The sequence below is a fragment of the Protopterus annectens genome, chromosome 4.part0 (assembly GCF_019279795.1).
Source record: "Protopterus annectens isolate FY-2018-M chromosome 4.part0, PAN1.0, whole genome shotgun sequence".
Lineage (NCBI taxonomy): Eukaryota > Metazoa > Chordata > Ceratodontiformes > Protopteridae > Protopterus > Protopterus annectens.
In genome coordinates, this window is record NC_056733.1 from 408,323,922 (window position 1) to 408,343,746 (window position 19,825).

General features: G+C 35.4%; 1 protein-coding gene across 2 annotated transcripts in view; it reads right to left on the bottom strand.

Annotated features, from left to right (window-relative positions):
* The window catches only part of LOC122799354 (adhesion G-protein coupled receptor D1-like), a 689,306-nt gene that overhangs the window by 120,188 nt on the left and 549,293 nt on the right, over window positions 1-19,825 (bottom strand). For both annotated transcript variants that reach the window (XM_044068349.1, XM_044068348.1), the window contains one exon: window positions 12,152-12,218. In XM_044068349.1, coding sequence (XP_043924284.1) covers window positions 12,152-12,218 — 67 coding nt within the window. The remainder of the gene's footprint in view (window positions 1-12,151; window positions 12,219-19,825) is intronic.

Sequence of the window (19,825 nt, forward strand, 5' to 3'; positions counted from 1 at the left end):
GAGATGTGAAGAAAAGAGGGAGGAGGTATGAATGAGAGGCAGTAAGGGAAGGGATGACAAAATGAGATAAGGAAGGATGAAACAGAGGAAAAAGGGGTGTGAAATAGCTTCAGGGTTCATTTAATATGGCCTGTGTGAGTGCAACTTCACCTTAGTTGGAAGAAGAGATGTTCCTTGAGCTGTTGTCTGAAGTCCAAGTACTTTCGGATGTATCTAATTGAGAGAGGAATGGAGTCCCATAGTTGGTGAATACATGGTCATTGCAATGAAGTGTAGTTTTTGGAGTTAGTAAATTGGGTTGAGATTGACAGATACTTCTGAGATTATATGTGGAAGTTTTGGTGGAAAGTTTGAGTGAGAAGGGAAGATGTCTCAGGAAAAAGGGCTTTTTGAATTAGTGATCCCAGTAAAAAGTTGGCTGTCAAATTTACTGGGAGGCATTTAGCTTTGGCAAGAGTTAGGGGGTGGTGTTCATTATTGGGGTAATTAATAATGAACATACAAATTTTCTTGGAGATGGCTTGCAAGGTGGTGGCATTTTTCTAAGAGGCTGCAGTTATTATGGATAGTCTATATTTCAGTTAAGATAAGAGTATTCCTTTGTCTGTAGCAGCTTTGACTGGGTTGGATAGAAGAGGTGATAGCTTGTTTGCCAGAAGAGGGATGTGGTGATCTTTTTTGTGTGTGTTTTGAATGTGTAGTTGAAAGTTAGAGACTGGTCTTGCCAAATGCCAATGTATTTGAATGATGTGGTAGTTTATATGGTAGTATTGTTAACATCTTTAATATTAAAGAAGCTGGATGCTTTGGCTATTTTTTGATTGGTTCCAAACAGCATTGCTTTTGTTTCTGAAGGATTGAGTATAAATAAGAAATATAAGAAAATGGGGGAAAAAAGGGGTTGATGATGATGATAAAGGTGGTGGTGATGGTGATGGTGATGGTGATGATGAATAGTATAAAATCATATAAAATGCAATTGCAAATATTCTTTTTTTTTGGTCTCCTTGGACCTCATGGACTCCAGTGCCCCACATCCAAGCTGGGCCATCCTCCTATCCCCGGACTACTCTGGTATTTGCTGGAACCATTTGTAGATTCTTAGGGCATCCTGGGAGCTTGGCAGTCTGTGCTTCAGGCCAGTGGGGGTTTTCTTTTTATATGCACTATCCAGTTTTCAGTTTGTCTCACCCCCTCATGCTCATTGACCATGTGTAAGGGCAACTCCCCTCCTTGAACCACACCTCCCCTTAGGGACAGTCATCAAGAAGCACCATCCCTCCCAGGACAGGCATATGTATCCCTCTCTGCAGCTCTGTCATTTGCCTGAGCCACTAACTGAACCTGGGTCAGCTGGGCTGTAGTCAGTGCTTTACCCCTCTATGTCACAGGAGGAGCCTTACATGCAAATATTCTTAGGAGTATTGTGGACTAATAAGGTTCAGCTCACACAGTGCTTGTTCCTATTGTGAATACCTGGACATGGTGTATTACTTAAATGTGAAAAAGCATCATAGCAGCTAAGGGTATTGTTAGCAAAGAAGACCTTAACAGCTGTTCAGTCAACAAGTCATGGCTTCCATGGTTTGATAAGGCACTTGATATGAAAATTGCTGAGGTAGCAGATAAAAACAGACTGAAATTTCAAAGTAAATGGTTTGTCTGACTCTTTTTGTGAGAGAAGCACAAGAGTCAAATTATCTTGGAGGAACAGTTGTCACAGCAGCAAACATAAGTGGGGAACAGATGGCTTAGAAAGCAGCTTTTTTCACATTTTGATATTACTTTTGTTGACAGAATGTCAAGGTAAGAAGGCTCATCAAACAAATAGTACTATAAAGGATTGTCTCATATGGATTTGTTTTTAATTTTTTTTTAAATCTAGAGGTACGTTGAACGACAGATGTGTCACACTGAAATTTATTTAGGATAGTGCATGTTTGTTTGGTCATATATGATTATTCCTTTGTCTGCTGATTTGTTGATTTTTTTGATAATAAAGTGTAATGTTAATAAAACTCAGAAAAGTGCTCTTCTCAGGAAATGATGCTTTGAAGAAAGAAATAACAAGTTGGCAAAGTTTATTTACTGTGCTTGAAGAATATGGACCAAGTGACTAGGGGTCATACATATACTGAACAGCATAAATAGCAGCATAAAATAGGCATGGAAGACTTTTAAGTGAATATAGTATTAGAAGTCAGAAAAATTAAAGTAAAAAATAAAGTCTGAAGTAGCTCAAGCAGTGCAGTCATGTACAAAAATACATTTTAATTTCAGAATAATAATAGAAAAAATGGACATTACTGAGAAAATACCGAATTCTACATCTTGGGTCTCTTACAGTTATTCCTCTGAAATCTAAGAAGCCTGGTGAAGTAAGAATTTGTATTGATATGTGGGTAGAAAAAATGAGTAATACAAAGAAAAAGGAAGAGGGTACCAGTTGTAGATGGCATAAACAGATGATATCAGAGACTACAATGCTAGCATTTTAAAGGGCAGTACAGGAATGAAAAAGAAGACATTGCAGATTGTTTATCCAGGCATTGTGTCAGGTGTGTAGAAGTGGGAGGTAGACATGAGGAGAGAGCAGTTGTATCACCATAGTCACCATAACCATAGATGTCCCAGAAAGATCATTGTGGCAGTATAATTTATCACATATGGGGATTATCTCATCAGTTGGATGTCTGATTACCTGCATGAGCTCCAGAGTTTTTGACATCCCCAAATAGGGCCACCTTTACCGTTCCATGAATGTTCATGTTGGAACCATGATATAAATGGGAGAGAAACATAAACCTTTTTTTTCGTTTGTTTTTTTGTGAATTTTTTTTTCTTTTGGAGACTAGGAAGGCTATCAACAACAGTGCTGCACAGATCCACTCAGTGGTTCACAGGGTATATCTTGTTATCATTATGAATCTGAGATGCAAAAGCTCAGGATGCCCCCCTAAGTAGGAGAGTGGGACAGTCCTCTCTTTATATAGTAAGCAGTCATAATATAATTGTGGAGAGAGGCAGGGGGAAGACTTTGTAGCTGTACTATTCTTATGAAAATGTCTATGGTTATTGTGAATATGGCCATACAACTGTGCTGTGTTTATTGTAAAGATTACTACCGATGTATAAGTCATCACATATGAGAAAGAACTAAAACAGTACCCAAGCTGTCTGGGGAGGGAGGGTTGGCAGAGTGCACAAAGATATTGTTGGACTTTAATGGCAAAACCTACCTACATGTTAGAGGAAATGTCCAGGAGATGCATTTAGCTATCTCGTAAATGATTTTTATAGAAACCTTCCTGAAAAGGGTGGCTACAGTAACAAGTGCCCTTGTGAAATATGCTGAAAAAGGAAGAAGCAAATTAGTAAGAAAGAAATGGAATCTGTAGGAGCAATAGATGCAGAGTAATGTTCAGAAGGAGGAGTGAAGTTCATGGAAAAACAGGTACTGAGTGATTTTAAGTAATGTTGAAGTGAATGAAAATTAATAAAAAGAACAAAGAAAGGTATGGAATATGGACCAAGTGACTAGGGGTCATATATATACTGACTAGTATAAATAGCAGTATATGTATACTGCATGAGCATAACAAAGGAAATTATACTATGGTTTATTTTCATTTCTCTTACTGTAAATATTCCATATGTCACATTTGTTTTTTAAAAAATGTCATGTTGAATAAAGCTATTTAAAGAAAACTACTTTTGCAATACCTTTTCATAAAGTAAAAAGATGATACTGGCTGCCAGCCATTTGGATGTTTTTTTTTTTTTTTTTTAATAGATATGTTTTGCTTATCTGACTTATAGGATGCAAACAGTAGCGGTTTTCCTAAAACTTTTGGTCCTACTAAGGTAGAATGTAAGCTGTATTAGCAAATGTTAAAGGAGAATAATTGTTTTTGCATGTCCTAAAGGTTTGGAAAAAATGGTAACTGGAAGCTTGGCTGGGCTTTGGGCAAAAGGAAGGATTGAGCAACCCTGTTTTATGAAAGACTGATACGGATCTGTAACTATCCAGGCTGAGGTCATGGCTAGCAAAAGGGTCTTTTAAGAAGAGACTTTTGATATTGAAGCTGCTAGTTCAGATGGAGCCAGGGTTAATTTTTCTAGTGCAAAATGCTCATTCCTTAGTAGAGGCACTTGCTTCCCAAATGGAAATATAACTTTAAAAAATTGTTTACCTGAGAGTACAGCAGTCAAAGGTGGGTGTAATAGTAAACACCAAAACAGAACAAAGTTCCACAGCGTTGTACCAGTATACTTTTAATAAAAACAAAGCTTTCAGACAAAACTCCTTCTTCAGTGTTAATACAATTCTCATCCAGATAACACATCCTTTATAGTTAAAAAAACAATAAACACATGACACAGCCTACCTATCATAAATTAGGCTTAATCAGATTTTGCACTGAAAGATCTTAAAGAAATATATGACATTCTATACATTGTGACTTTAAAATTATTTGTTATTACTAAATGGGCTTAACATAAGCATATTCACTTCATTCATCTTCATGGATAGCCCAGAGAAATATATATTTAAAAAAAAAATAATATATATATATATGGATCTATCTGACTACGTCGACAAGTCAGAACGCCGACAGCGAGAACACCGACGCCAGAAGATCGAAAACGGAGAAGACCGACGGATCAAAACCCCGACGCTGAGAACATCGACATGGGAAAAGGCTGTGTATGTATGCGGTAGTGACGGACGTTAGGGTGCGAGTAAGGTAAGTGTGCGACTGTGATAGTTTGTGGGTTAGGGGCGGGTTAAGTGAGTTAGGGTTAGGGGGGGGGCTAGGTAAGTGTGCGACTGTGATAGTTTGTGGGTTAGGGGCGGGTTAAGTGAGTTAGGGTTAGGGCGCGGGCTAGGTAAGTGTGCGACTGTGATAGTTTGTGGGTTAGGGGCGGGTTAAGTGAGTTAGGGTTAGGGCGTGGGCTAGGTAAGTGTGCGACTGTGATAGTTTGTGGGTTAGGGGCGGGTTAAGTGAGTTAGGGTTAGGGCGCGGGTTAGGTGAGTGTGCGATAGTGGCGGACCTTAGGGTTAGGGTTTGGGTTAAGGTTGTAGGTAGTTGTGTATGTGAGGTTTAGTGTTGGTTTGTAAGGATTTTGGTGTGCTTGTGTTGTGTGTGTGCTTTTTGGACCGGGGATTTGTTTTGTTTGTTGCTTGTCGGGATTATGGTGTGTCGGGCATGTGAGGTTTCGTGTTTGTGAAATGTCGGTTATGTGGTGTCGGTGATTTCGTTTTCGGCGTTTTGACTTGTCGACGTTGTAAGATAGATCCATATATATATATATATATATATATATATATATATATATATATATATATATATATATGCATCCATATATGATAATAAACATTTGGATGTACTACAATAAGTGAATTCTAAACCATCAATGGTATAGAACTAGTGGCAAGCATATTATATTATTGAACATTATGTGAAGTCATATACATAAAAACTGAACTAAAAAAGTTCACATAAATGCAGATAAACATCCATTCTAATGTATAATATATGATACACCGTATCAGGTATATAAAAATATATACATAAGAATTTACAGAGTATGGAAGGAATCATTCCTCAATTATTTTATTTGTTCCTGCTTCTTTTTCAAAATGGGTTTAATGGTAACTTGCTTATTCAAACCAGGGTACTTCTCGGCATGTAAGCGAGTAATCCACTCATACTCCCTATTATCTAGTCTACTCACTAAATCCCCATGCCTAATATTGGCAGTTAGAATATCTATTGCACAAAAAGAAAAACAATGTGATGTATCTGTCTCTTGTATGTGTTGGGCTAGAGAATTTGTAACCACTTTCCTTCTTATTTCTGATTTATGTTCGGTTATGCTAGCTCTCAACCTTCTGGTTGACTTACCGAAATAGAAACATGAACACTGTTGACATAAAGCTAAATAAACCACATTATTGGTGTTACATGTAGCTGTCCAACAAAGTTAAAATCTTTTCCCATTATTAGGATGTATAAATTCAGTTATTGTAGTTATATTAACATAACATGCACAATTGTGGCAAGGATAAGTGCCCTTCTTGCTATACTTTATGGGTTTTGTTCTATTTAAACCAAAATCTTTATAACATAAACATTTCTTTATACTATTACATTTTCTATAGGTAAAGTATGGCCTATCTAGAAATCAGTTTACCATAACTTGGCAAAGCCTTCAGTATATACCAATTGTTTCTAATAACTTGTTGTATATTTTTGCTTGTTCTACTATAGGTCATTAAGTACCTCAGGTTACTATCAGACAATCACGAAACCACAAATGTAGAATAAAAGAATCCCACAACAAATTCCAGGAATTTAACCTGCTTACATTCTTACTTGAATAACATAAATTATTTTCTTAAATTTGAAATAAACTATTCAAAATCAAGTATAAATTTTCTGGATGTTACCCTATCTAAAAAAGAGACTGGATTAGACACTAGTATTTATAAGAAAGATACACAAGCAAACAAATATTTACACAAAACCAGTATGTATGCTAGGTATGTATTTAAGGGTATACCCAGAGGGCAATACCTACGTGTAAGCAGCTTAAACACTCGAGATGAGGTATGCCTTAAACAGATGCAAGATATGACAGATGAACTCTTGGAAAGAGGATATCACTCAGATGACTTAGAGGTGGCCAGAAATGAGGTCTTGTCTATGAGGCAAGGAAGAGCGAGGCCTTACTTTTCCAACCAAGGTAGTACTATGACTACACAATCATTGTCTGATAGTAACCTGAGGTACTTAATGACCTATAGTAGAACAAGCAAAAGTATAGAACAAGTTATTAGAAACAATTGGTATATACTGAAGGCTTTGCCAGGTTATGGTAAACTGATTTCCAGATAGGCCATACCTTACCTATAAAAATGTAATAGTATAAAGAAACGTTTATGTTATAAAGATTTTGGTTTAAATAGAACAGAACCCATAAAGTATAGCAAGAAGGGCACTTATTCTTGCCACAATTGTGCATGTTGTGTTAATAACTACAATAACTGAATTTATACATCCTAATAATGGGAAGTGATTTGAACTTCGTTGGACAGCTACATGTAACACCAATAATGTGGTTTATTTAGCATTATGCCAACAGTGTTCATGTTTCTATGTCGATAAGTCAACCAGAAGGTTGAGAGCTAGCATAACCAAACATAAATCAGAAATAAGAAGGAAAGTGGTTACAAATTCTCTAGCCCAACACATACAAGAGACAGATACATCACATTGTTTTTCTTTTTGTGCAATAGATATTCTAACTGCCAATATTAGGCATGGGGATTTAGTGAGTAGACTAGATAATAGGGAGTATGAGTGGATTACTCGCTTACATGCCGAGAAGTACCCTGGTTTGAATAAGCAAGTTACCATTAAACCCATTTTGAAAAAGAAGCAGGAACAAATAAAATAATTGAGGAATGAGTCCTTCCATACTCTGTAAATTCTTATGTATATATTTTTATATACCTGATATGGTGTATCATATATTATACATTAGAATGGATGTTTATCTGCATTTATGTGAACTTTTTTAGTTCAGTTTGTATGTATATGACTTCACATAATGTTCAATAATATAATATGCTTGCCACTAGTTCTATACCATTGAAGGTTTAGAATTCACTTATTGTAGTACATCCAAATGTTTATCATATATGGATGCATATATATACATATATATATATATATATATATGGATTCCATACACTAGATGGAAGGTTCACTACTTTGAAATAATGTATGGAATGCACACTGCAGTGAAAGTGCACTTAATTGAAAGCGCACTTACACGAAGTTCAGTACAACGAACGGGCGTTGTACTGAACTTTCATGCAGTACTCACAGACCTTAGGGTTAGGGCACGGGTCATGGTAGGGATAGCCTGTAGGGCTATCCCCTTATCATGACCTGTGCCCTAACCCTAAGGTCTGTGACTACTGCAGTGCAGTGAAGGACATAGCAATGTCCTCTACTATGGTGCGATAGTCACGAACCTTAGGGTTAGGGCAAGGGTTAGGGTAAGGGGATAGCTTTACTAACTATCCCCTTACCCTAACCCATGCCCTAACAATAAGGTTTGTGAGTATCGCACCATAGTGGAGGACATAGCTTGTTTTTTGATGTCCTTCACTGTGCTGTGGTACTTTCGGTGAAGTGCAATTTCGCAAAAGTTCACTTTTGTTAAAGTGAACTTTCGCGTAAGTGAGGCTTCCTATTACAAGTCTGAAGTTGTGAACATTCATTCTTGTAATAGGAATCTATATATATATATATATATATATATATATATATATATATATATATATATATATATATATATATATGGGTTTTTTTTGTTTTTTTTTTAATATATATTTCTCTGGGCTATCCATGAAGAATATATGTAAATGAATGAAATGAATATGCTTATGTTAAGCCCATTTAATAATAACAAATAATTTTAAAGTCACTGAATGTATAGAATGTCATATATTTCTTTAAAATCTTTCAGTGCAAAATCCGATTAATTACTGTTTTTAATGGCTTGATTAAGCCTAATTTATGATAGGTAGGCTGTGTCATCTGTTGTTTTTATAACTATAAAGGATGTGTTATCTGGATGAGAATTTTATTAACACTGAAGAAGGACTTTTGTCTGAAAGCTTTGTTTTTATTAAAGGTATACTGGTGCAATGCTGTGGAACTTTCTTCTATTTTGGAGTTTTATGTTTTTTGCTGTTGGCTCCACTTTATCATTGGTTCCACTTTGTGTTTTCCTGACTGTAATAGTAAACATACCAAGATGTCAGAGACACACACACCTTAAGCAATACTAACAAAAGCCTCTTTTCAAACAAAATTACAAGTTACAATGTGTCTGCCTTAAGTCAGATGTTTTAAGATTTGCACCAGGCTGAGAATCTGGACCACTTAGGTATTGTATTTTAGTGGTGGGTTTCTTGGTCTCTTTCAGATCTGCAGGACCTCCAGTGGAGAGAATTTCCATTACACAATGAGGATCCTATCTTATAGACTGCAAGATGAAAATTCAGATTTGAGTTTAACAGAATTCACTTTTTCTGGGAAAAAAAGTTTGAAGGATTAGGAAAGGATATTGAGGTCACTGTTGTTCACCTCCTTGAGAAAGGAGGATTGGGCTTGTCATGGCTGCAAGAATACAGGCACTGGGAAAATCAGCTTCTGAATTATCAGTGGAAATTTCTCACATGCAATTTCACAAAAACAGCCATGATCGTTGAAGAGGGTATGTAGAATGTTCCTTGTGGTTATGGAGGGAAGTTAACATTGTCACCTTTTCCTTTGGGATAAATGATCTGCAGCTCTTTGTGCCTAGAATGTGCCCCCCTTTCAAGGAAACTTTTGATTAGCTTGTGGGGGTGACAGGATGGATTTCTACCAGCTGAGGGAGAGCCACAGTTTGGTGAAACAATGAATGGTGTAGTGTAGTGCAATTTTCATCTGCTCCAGGATTTTTTTGGGATTATACAGTCTTCCCTATACATATAAATGTGAATCTCCTGCAGTATGAAAGAGGCAAAAGCAGGGAATGATCATTTTTAAAGACCCTGAGAGCAACAGTCAGTCCAGAAAGCAAGTAGATGAACTGGAAGTGTTCTGATTAAGCCAAGAAATAAGGGAACTGTCTATGCTACTAATAAACTGAAGCATGTAACCAAGTGTTTTCACCTTGATAAATCTGAGGTTTGTCTGTAAAGGCCATTTTTAGGGAAACAAGAACAGTCTGGATTAAATGCCTTGTTCTCTCCCAGAGAGTTTATGTATGCTGACACTAACATTTTTTAAAATTAACCTAGCCAGTGAATGCTCGTTGAGGGGCGGGGGGGTATAGTAGGCATTCCATGAATGGAGGAATTGTTCAGCATTTTTTATTACACCTGAACATATGAGCCCCCCACACACAATGGCTCATGGTCAGTTTGAACCATTCGGCTCTAAACAGGAAAAGTCTCCCTCCTAACTGTTGTGGAAGGTGGAATGGAGTCAGACCTGGGAAGGGCACTTTTGACTGGGAGGACCATTGCTCTTTCTAGACAGACAATCTCAGATCCTATCACATTGCTGTTGACTCTACTCAAATGCCTTCCTCTATTTGACTTGCTTGGACTTTGCTTGGCAGAAAAGTTCTGTTATATTTTGGTATGGGGAATGGAAGAATTACTTAGCTGTTTAATTTGCTTTGCCCTAGTTTTCTAAATTTCTGTACTTCCTGAGAAGGAGGCTCAAAGTGTAAACATTTGCCCAGTGGCACATTCAGTAGCTGTCCTCTGATATCTTCATGCAGGAGTTACATACTTAAGCATGCATTCTAGGTGATGATTATGCATGGGGCTTCAGATCTAGCACAGGTGTCAATGGCATCATACAAAATGTAGTAATTCATTGTCCATGACAGCAGATTATACATAATTGGCATATTTTGCCATTGGGGGATGTAATCAACATCCTCATAGCTGGGACCTCTGCCATATCACTGTCTGGTGGGCAGACCAGGTGTTTGCGATAGCTTCGTTGTCTGCATTGTATTGCATACTTTGATGTTCAATACAATACCTGTCTCATGTAGTACACAACATGGCTTCCAAAAATATGAGACTTTCTGAACATGTAAGTCAATCATCATACATTGCACAACAGCATGTGGGAGACCCTTGCTGATTTGGGGAGCAAGTAACCTACTGGCAGCTGTTTCAGCAAGTGTTGATAGAGTGAGATAAACTCGCTGCAGCAACTTACAGCAAAAAATGTTTTCTCATTTCTCCTCTGTTCTCCATTCTAGGAATAGGTACATATAAGTTCAGGGCTGGGAATTCCCCACATAGGAGGGGGTGGGGGAGGTCTTGCCTCCTGCAAAAAAACTTTCCTAAAATATTCTCTGAAAGTGGTTTCAGCAAGTTTATTTTGTTCCATTGATATTTACTCAAACATTTTGTTGACAGATCAACATGATTCTTCTGCGTTGTCTAAGGATGAACTGATAACATCTTTGTGTGCCCCTCTGCAAAAAATACTTCCCACCAATGTTCATTGAAAATGGTCCAAGGATGAGCTGAAAACCTCTTTGTTTGCAGTTGAGGGCCTGTTCACTGAGCCTGGAGACAGCCTGGCATGGGAACACCAGAGGTAGGCATCTCCTCTTTATGCCAGTGCCATTTTGACTTCTGTCTACTGTCACCCACTTTCTCTGGGCTAATGCCTTTTGAACCTTAAGCTGTTTTATTCTCTCTCTCAGCTGCTCTGGAGGATCTCATCTCCAGTACAAGTTTTCTTTCAAGTTTTCTTAGTTCAAACTACAATTTGAAATCATGTGGGGGTCCCTTTTCAGCAGTGATCAAGGCCACAAACCCAGGGGTAAATTCACACACACATACACACACATGTATGGACAGACAGCAAGCATGCAGCCAGCATGTTTCTGTGGGTGGGAGAATGAAACCAGAGTACCCAGCACATACAATATTCCACACGAATAGTAATCAGATGTTTAAAACTGAACCTTTGGTCCTGGAGATGTGAAACCACCAGCTTCTTGTACTGATAATTCAGGAAGGTACAATGGTTTCCTAACTGGCTACCATTTGAAATGTCAGGACCCAACAGAGCATGTCCCAAAACATGAAACTGCGTGGCCAAAAAACAGACTTACCAATACTAACTCCAAGGTGGCCATTTCTCATAATATTCCCTATTCTCTGAGATATGGCAATCTCAGATTTGGTGTATATATATTTGGGGGGATGCTTGCCCCCCACATTGAGGAGTGCAGGTTGGGGCTTATCCCCCCCCTGCAAAAAGAAGTTTAAGGGAGAAAAACAATGTTCAATATTTGCTCTTCTGCTACATTTTCAGTCTTTTTTTTTTTGGATTGTTGGTACTCAGCATTTCAAGTGCTGACATTTCAGTACGGAGCCTTCTTAACTTCATAATTACAAAATGCATTTGGTTACAGTTTTGCTGGAGTTAGCACACTTAACTATGTAGTATGTACTATATGCTTGTTATAAGTTACACTCTATAACAATATGGCACTGTTGTCAATGTAACCCCCACTAACAATGCCTCCCTTTTCAGATACTTACACAAATAACAGCAAGGGCTGGAGCCACGAAAGTCCAGATGGTGCCCATTGTGATTGACAACCAGCAGCTTGAAAGAAAAAAATAGTTAATACACTTTTGAAATATTTATTTCATATGTTCCAGTGGAGCAATACAACAGTAATTTTACATTTGATCAATAGCTCACTACTGCTGTTACTTTAGACATAAATTTACCTGCCTGCAGAATGCAACTGGAAGGTGATTGCCACCATTTTGGAATATAATATCTTGATGGGTACAAAACACCAACTAAATGGTACTGCAGCTCCACTACCCATGTGATTATTAATCTGTTTGAGAACTGTAGTTATAAAAATGTGTAATGTCTTCATTAGACAGCAGGAATAGCTGAGCAGACAATCTAATGGGGGGGGGGGGTGAAAGGGCATCCTGCATCTTTGGAATTTAATGACTTAACTGTATACTAAATGTGTGGGACAAAGGTTAGGAAAGTCCATGTCAATGTTTTTAGGGCACACAGAACATATGACAACCACACAATGACAGAAAGAAAAAAAATCTATTTATTTTGGGTCTGAGGAGGTACATGAACTTAAAATCTTGCTGTGCAATCACAGCAAGATTTTAAGTTCATGTACCTCCTCAGACCCAAAATAAATTGGTTTCTGTCTTTTAATAAACATTTCCTTTATTTGTTATACAAGTGCTTTCTTTTTGTTTTATATTTTTTATAATTTTAGTGAATGTATTGAATTTCTGGGTAGATGTGGTACTACATTTGTTGATTACACTTAAACCTCTGGAGAGTTATATGCTTGCTTACGGTAGTATATGTTTTTCTCCATTTTCAGGTAATGTAATATGAGATGATGGATGTATCTTTCCCCCTACCCTTTTACTCTCTATATGTGAAGCAGACAAACACAGTTACTCCAAACTGTAGAAACAGTTTTTCATAAAAGCTGACCACCTTACATCTAAAATGGACTAGTATGTGGAATAAAAACAACATTAAAAATAGGAACAGTCTTTAGAAATAATTATAATCATTAGTGCACATTAGGAGTTTGCACAGGCATAGACTACCTATTGTATAAAATAAAGGTAGCAGAAGTATTGTTTAAAAATGCAAAACGTATCAGAAGATTTACATTTCATTAGCTTAATTATAAAAAAAATAAGAGTCGAATGGGTTTATATTTTGACTTAAGGTGTGGGCTGAGGAGGAGCTGGGACTCTTTTTTTTTTATTAGAGTTCATGTTCAACCAACAGATAATGCAGATGAGTCAAAGCTTCCCTGAAGGTGAGATAACACTTGCCGTTACCAAATCTCCCATATATTTTTGCAAATGTGCACCATCTGTGATACCAGAAACTGTCCCCTTCGGATGGCTGAATGAAATCAAAGTAATGAGATCCCTTTGTTTGACAATATTGCAAACTCATTTAATATCAGTAAGGGGGAACATGAGATCTCCTCTGCTCAGGGGTGTAGGGTGCTTCACCTCCACAGAAAACACATTTGCAAATATTTTAACTTTCATTAGAATGCAATTTTGGTCAGTTAGGTTTGACAACATACTTTTCAGTGAAAAGTTCATTGGTAAGATGACCTCCCTCAAGAAATACCTATTCAGAAAAAATGGGATGATTCAAAGATGGCTGCCGTTCTGTGAGCACTGCTGAACTGCAGCTCTCCATTTAACCTGAGGAAATCTAAACCCTGAGTGGATACTACAAAGATTTTTAACATCAAATATTTGATAAAATAACTTCAACTACATTTTACTATCCTGTATTAAGAAGAAAAACCGGAAAAAAGGAATATATTTCACTGGATTAGATCAGATTAGCTGTCTCTGCAGAGAGAAGTAAACAAAGGAACCATGTGCTTTCTATACTGCAAGTTTTTGTGTTCTAACAAGATGTCAAAAGAGGAAAAAAACATGGATATAACCACTACCAAAACAAAACTTTCGAAGTTACAGTCACCAGAAAAAGATGTGATTTCTAAACGACAGAAAATTACTAAAATACAGGAACAACAGAAACCAGGGACTAAAACTAGACCTGAGCAAGCATTAAACATGGAAGACATCAGAAATGCTCTGCTACCCATACAAGAAGCTCTGAAGGAACTGACCTGTCAAATACAAACATTTGGAAATTCATGTACTCAGTTGCTGGAAAGAATGGATAAGACGGAAGCTAGAATTTCTGAAAATGAGGATAAACTAACTTTACTCGAAAAAAAAAAACTAATCTACATGATGTGGATATACAGGCTATGCAAAGAAAACTTACGGACTTAGAAGCAAGATCCAGGAGAAACAACATTATTATCAGAGGGATTCCAGAATCTATTCAGTATAATGAATTAATTCCATCCATACTACAAATATTTGCAGTGCTTCTAAATGACTCTGATATGGTGAAACAAATTATTATTGAAAGAGAACACAGAGCTCTGAGAGAGTTACAAGCATCTAACTTTCCTAGACCTGTATATGTGAAAATACTTAATTATCAAGATGTAAACAGAATACTTACTACTGCAAAACAAAGTGGAGGCTATATCATGTGGAAAAATAATAAAATATCCCTGACACAGGATCTACCTATACAGGTCAGACAAGCTAGACAGTCTTTGTCTCCATAATGCAAATTTCTTATTGACAAACAAATTAAGTTTCAAATGAAATACCCTAATATGCTTATATTTACAATGGATGGGACTAAACATGCTATTTCCACCAAAAATGAGGCAAGAAATCTGTTTCTAAAAGTTTTCAAGGCTTTACCTGCATCAGAGACTTGAATTGAACTTTCGTTGGGACTGGCATGCTGCTGAGGTCGGATCCATTGTTTACTGTGCCTCGAGGACTGGGTAATTGGGTAATCCTTTGTTTTCGTTTGTAAAGCTGTAGGTCTTTTCCTGAGTAATAAAACTGTTTGTTTTTGCTTATCTTGATTATCTGCACTCGTTTCCCGACGTTTTATGGCTTCTACGAACTGTTTTCAATGAGGAGGAAGACAGGAAATGCCTAAAATGCTGTCATGGGTGCAGATTTCGCTGTGACACTTCCGGGAGTCCGTCTGTAAAAGCGGCCCCCCATCACGAATATTTTACAGGGTTTCCAGGCTTGGGAAACTGAAGGGAACTGTTTTAAACACTTTTTTGCTTATTTAACATTAAAATAACACTGTTGTATGGTAAATTAAGCACATAGGAACATTTTATATACTTCCCTTATAAATGTTTATTTAGAAACTTGCAGTTATATTATTTAGAGAGGGTGCAGGGTTTAGTAATGTTTGTATAACTATACTTGTCATTATAGTCTTTAATGTACTGTGTAGAGATGATAATCTATTATATTAATTAGTTAGTAGTTTGCTTTAGTATAAAACTATGATAGTGTGAATTCCTAACCAGGGATATTAGTAGTTAGCTGTATACTTATTTTAGTATAGGGTTATATTCTAGCATGGTCCTTTTTTTTTTTTTTATAGGTTATATTTGTAGTAAAATGATAACTTTGTTTACACATTAAGTGTTTTTTATATGTTATTTCTTTTTCTTTATGCATGCGGTTTATGTATAGATAGCTAATCCAATTATTAAAACTTTCTTTTTTCGCTTTATTTTTTATATGTACTGTAATATTATATTTTCAATATTGATTTGCTTAAATAATAGTTAACCAAGGAGCTGTAGATCATGACAGTGCTTGTTAGGGAATGTTTAGTTTAGGCTTTGTCGTAGTTAAGTTAGATTATATAGGTCTTAACTGTGGAACATGTTTGAAATTTTATAATGTGGTGTTTTTATATTTGTTTCTTCTCTCAAACCTTTTGTTATTCCATGTTATACAAGACCTATACATGTCCTGGTCCGGGGTTATAGTGGGTAAGCACTGGTGTAGGACGGGATATAAGGGTTGCTTCCAGACTATGTATGGTTTTGAATCTACTTTATTTTTCTTTTATGTTTTCTCTCCAAAACCTTCATTGTACAGCCAACCTTGGAAATGTGGGAATTAGACTCATGGAACGTTAAAGGGCTCCAGAACTTAAAGAAGAAGAAACTATTGTTACACGTTTTATTGCAGGCTAAGGCGTGGTTTATTTTACTTCAAGAAACGCATTTAATGAATGATCAATGGGTTGATATTAAAAAAAAGAAGTGGATCAGAGAAGTAGTGGCATCGGAAGGTAAGTCAAATAGTGCTGGGGTAGCTATTATTATTAAAGATCAATATAAGGAAAAAATTTTAGATTCTAACAGAGATAAAGATGGGCGATGGTGCTACGTTATTCTTGCATCTACCCTATTTGATAAAACTATTTTACTTTTAAATATTTATGCGCCCTGCAATAATCAACAAATATTTATAACATCATTGTACTCAATTTTAACACAATTTGATAGATATTATGTAATTATTGGAGGTGATTGGAATGCTTACCAAAATCCGAAGTTGGATAGATCTTGCCCACAAAGAGCATTTAATAAGTAGGCTGTATTAGCACTGAATGATATTAAAGAGGATTTTCAACTTTATGACTCTTTTCACTATTTGAACAATGTTAATAGCACAAATAATTTTACATTTTATTCCCCATGTCATAAAATGTGGTCCAGAATACATTTCTTTCTGATTTCAAGAACATTGATTAATCTAGAACCTATAGTTGTTATAAATGCACATTATCTGTCAGACCACTCAAAAATTTAGCTGAGTTTTGCTAAGGAGGTAAAGGATACCTTGCGACAAAGAGGTTATAATTGGTCTCTTAACCCAAATTTGCTGAATAAGGAAGAAATAATACAAGAAATTACAAATTACCTTAAAGATTTATTGGCTAGTCTAAAGAAACAACAATATACCCCAGATATTGAATGGGCGACAGTTAAAACACAAATAAGAGGGATCCTTTTGCAAAAAGCTTCTTATTATAAAAAAATACTAAACAGAGATATTAAAAATTTAGAAACAAAAATTAAACTACTTGATCAAGAACTGATTCAGAATTTTAATGAACAAACAGAGAAGGAACTGCTTAAATGTCAAAAGGATCTCTTCTTAATTCAAAATAGTAGATTAACATTTCAAGAATATAAGACATTAGTGAGGTATGCTAATCATGTTCAAACACCATCGAGAGCGTTAGCTAGGATCATTAATCAATCGAAAACAACAGTGCAAATTTCGGAAATACAATTTAATAATATTATATATTCTAAAACAGAGGATATCATTAATATTTTTGAGGGAATATATACTAATATTTATGATGGGCAAAAGGATATGTCCTCACACAGAATTTATGAAAAATTTTTACAATCAATTAAGTTTCCAAAAATAGGAGAGAATATTCAAAATGACTTGGTCAAACCGATATCCGAAGAAGAAGTAGTATATATAATCCAACACATGAAATCACATAAATCACCAGGTCCTGATGGGTTGACAGTGGAGTTTTATAAAAGGTTTGCAGATACTTTCGGTAAGATACTTTCAGTTGTATTTAACTACATAATTAGGAATAAAATTAATGATCCTCATCTTAACGCTTCAAAAACTATTTTTATACATAAAGCCAATTCAGGTCCCCAAAACCCTGATAATTATAGACCGATATCATTAATAAATGTAGACATGAAAATTCTAACCTCTATTATTGCATCTAGACTGAAGAAAATCATGACTCATATAATATCTAAAGGACAGGCTGGATTTATGGCAGGTAGACAAACCAGTGACAATACACTTACATTACATACTATGATAACACATGTTAAACAAAATAATCTTAATGTCTATGCCCTTATAATTGATGCACAGAAGGCCTTTGATAGGGTTGATACAAATTTTTTGTTTGATCTTTTACCTTATTTTAATATTTCCCATGAGTTTGTTCAAATGTTACAAATATTATATAGTAATCCCTATACTACACTGCATATTAATAGAATTTTCTCTAAAAGAATACAGATTAAGACTGGAATACGCCAGGGCTGCCCTTTGTCCCCTTTACTATTTAATCTTTATCTTGAACCTTTGTTCTTATATATTAAGCAGAATGTCTATCATAATGTCCCAATAATTTATGGAACCAAAATATTAATAGCAGCTTTTGCTGATGATCTTAACATTTATTGTGCATCTCCAATATCAGACACTGAAAAATTATTGAAGGCTGTTAATGACTTTTCAGAAGTCTCTAACTATAAAATTAACTTGAAAAAAAAACAATATCTTCCCTTTAAAGACACCTAAACCTTTTTCGCTATTACCTTTGGTTGGGCAGGTAACATTTAAAGAAAATATTAAATACTTAGGTATTGAGTTTTCTACAGATAATAAAGACTTCTACAATAATAACATTAAAACAATTTGGGACCAAATAATTTCTGATTTTGGGAGGTGGAAAAATTTACGACTGCCAGTATTAGCAAAAGTTTCAATTGTTAAAATGAATGTACTACCATGGCTATTATATATTTTCAGGTCAGCCCAACTAATACTTTCGAAGACATTTTTTAAACAAATTCATAAAGAATTGGCTAAATTCATTTGGGAACCAAAAAAAAACAGGATATCTTATGATAAATTAATGACCCCAAAAAATAGAGGACTGGAGTTGCCTAATTTTGAAATGTATTATTTAATCGTAAACTCTAATAGAATTCTAAGAATTGCCAACTATGATATCACTAGTACTAAGTGGACACCAGCTTGGGTGATCTTGAATTATAAATATATTTTAAAGTTGAATATTAATCCAAAAGCAATACCTTTTTTAGGTAAAGATACTTTGAAATTATATGGGATTTTTGAACACATTAAAACGGACATAATTTATTTACAAGACTTATTTCAATCATTAGATCTGGTTCAGCATATGATGGTTTTTCAACCCTTTCATAGGAATCCTAATTTAAAATTGAATAGTCAATTAATTGATCTTAAAAAGTTTCCATTAATAGTTAATTTAATAACCGTCTGATCTTCTTCATATGTTCTGGAGCTGTAAATGCATATATAAGCTTTGGAATTCCCTTAAGATTCAACTTCAGAAGATGGGTTACCAAAGCACAACGTTGTCATGGAAATTTATGATTTTGCATATTCCCCCGAAAGAACTCCCTAGATCACAAAGTATTATATATATTAATATTTTTTTTATTAATGAAGCTTTATATAGCCACTAATTGGTTACACCCATCTAAAACATCATGGGAAAACTTTAGAGTTTTGGCAACAAGGCATATATTAGCTCATAAACTACTTTTAAATCCGCATAATAAAAATATTAATAATCCAAAAATTTGGGAACAGATATTTAATATTATACTAGCATAATACTTTTAACTTGAAGGTATTAACAATTATTCATATGTTTGGAGAGAATTTTGTAATCAAACTGTCTATTACTTGAAATGTTATTAATTACTCTTTGTTTTTCTTCTATAATTAATTTTTCACATGGAAGCATTCTTGTAAATATTGTATATTTGTTTGGTGTGATGGTTAGTGATATTAGTTAGTAGTTTTTTCTAAAAATGTTGTTCTTGTTTTTAATTGTGTATGAAAATAATATAATAATAAAGATTTATTATGGAAAAAAAAAAGAAAAAATGGACATGTGGTCTGTTGCAGTCCTTGTTCTGTCGATCAGTCATG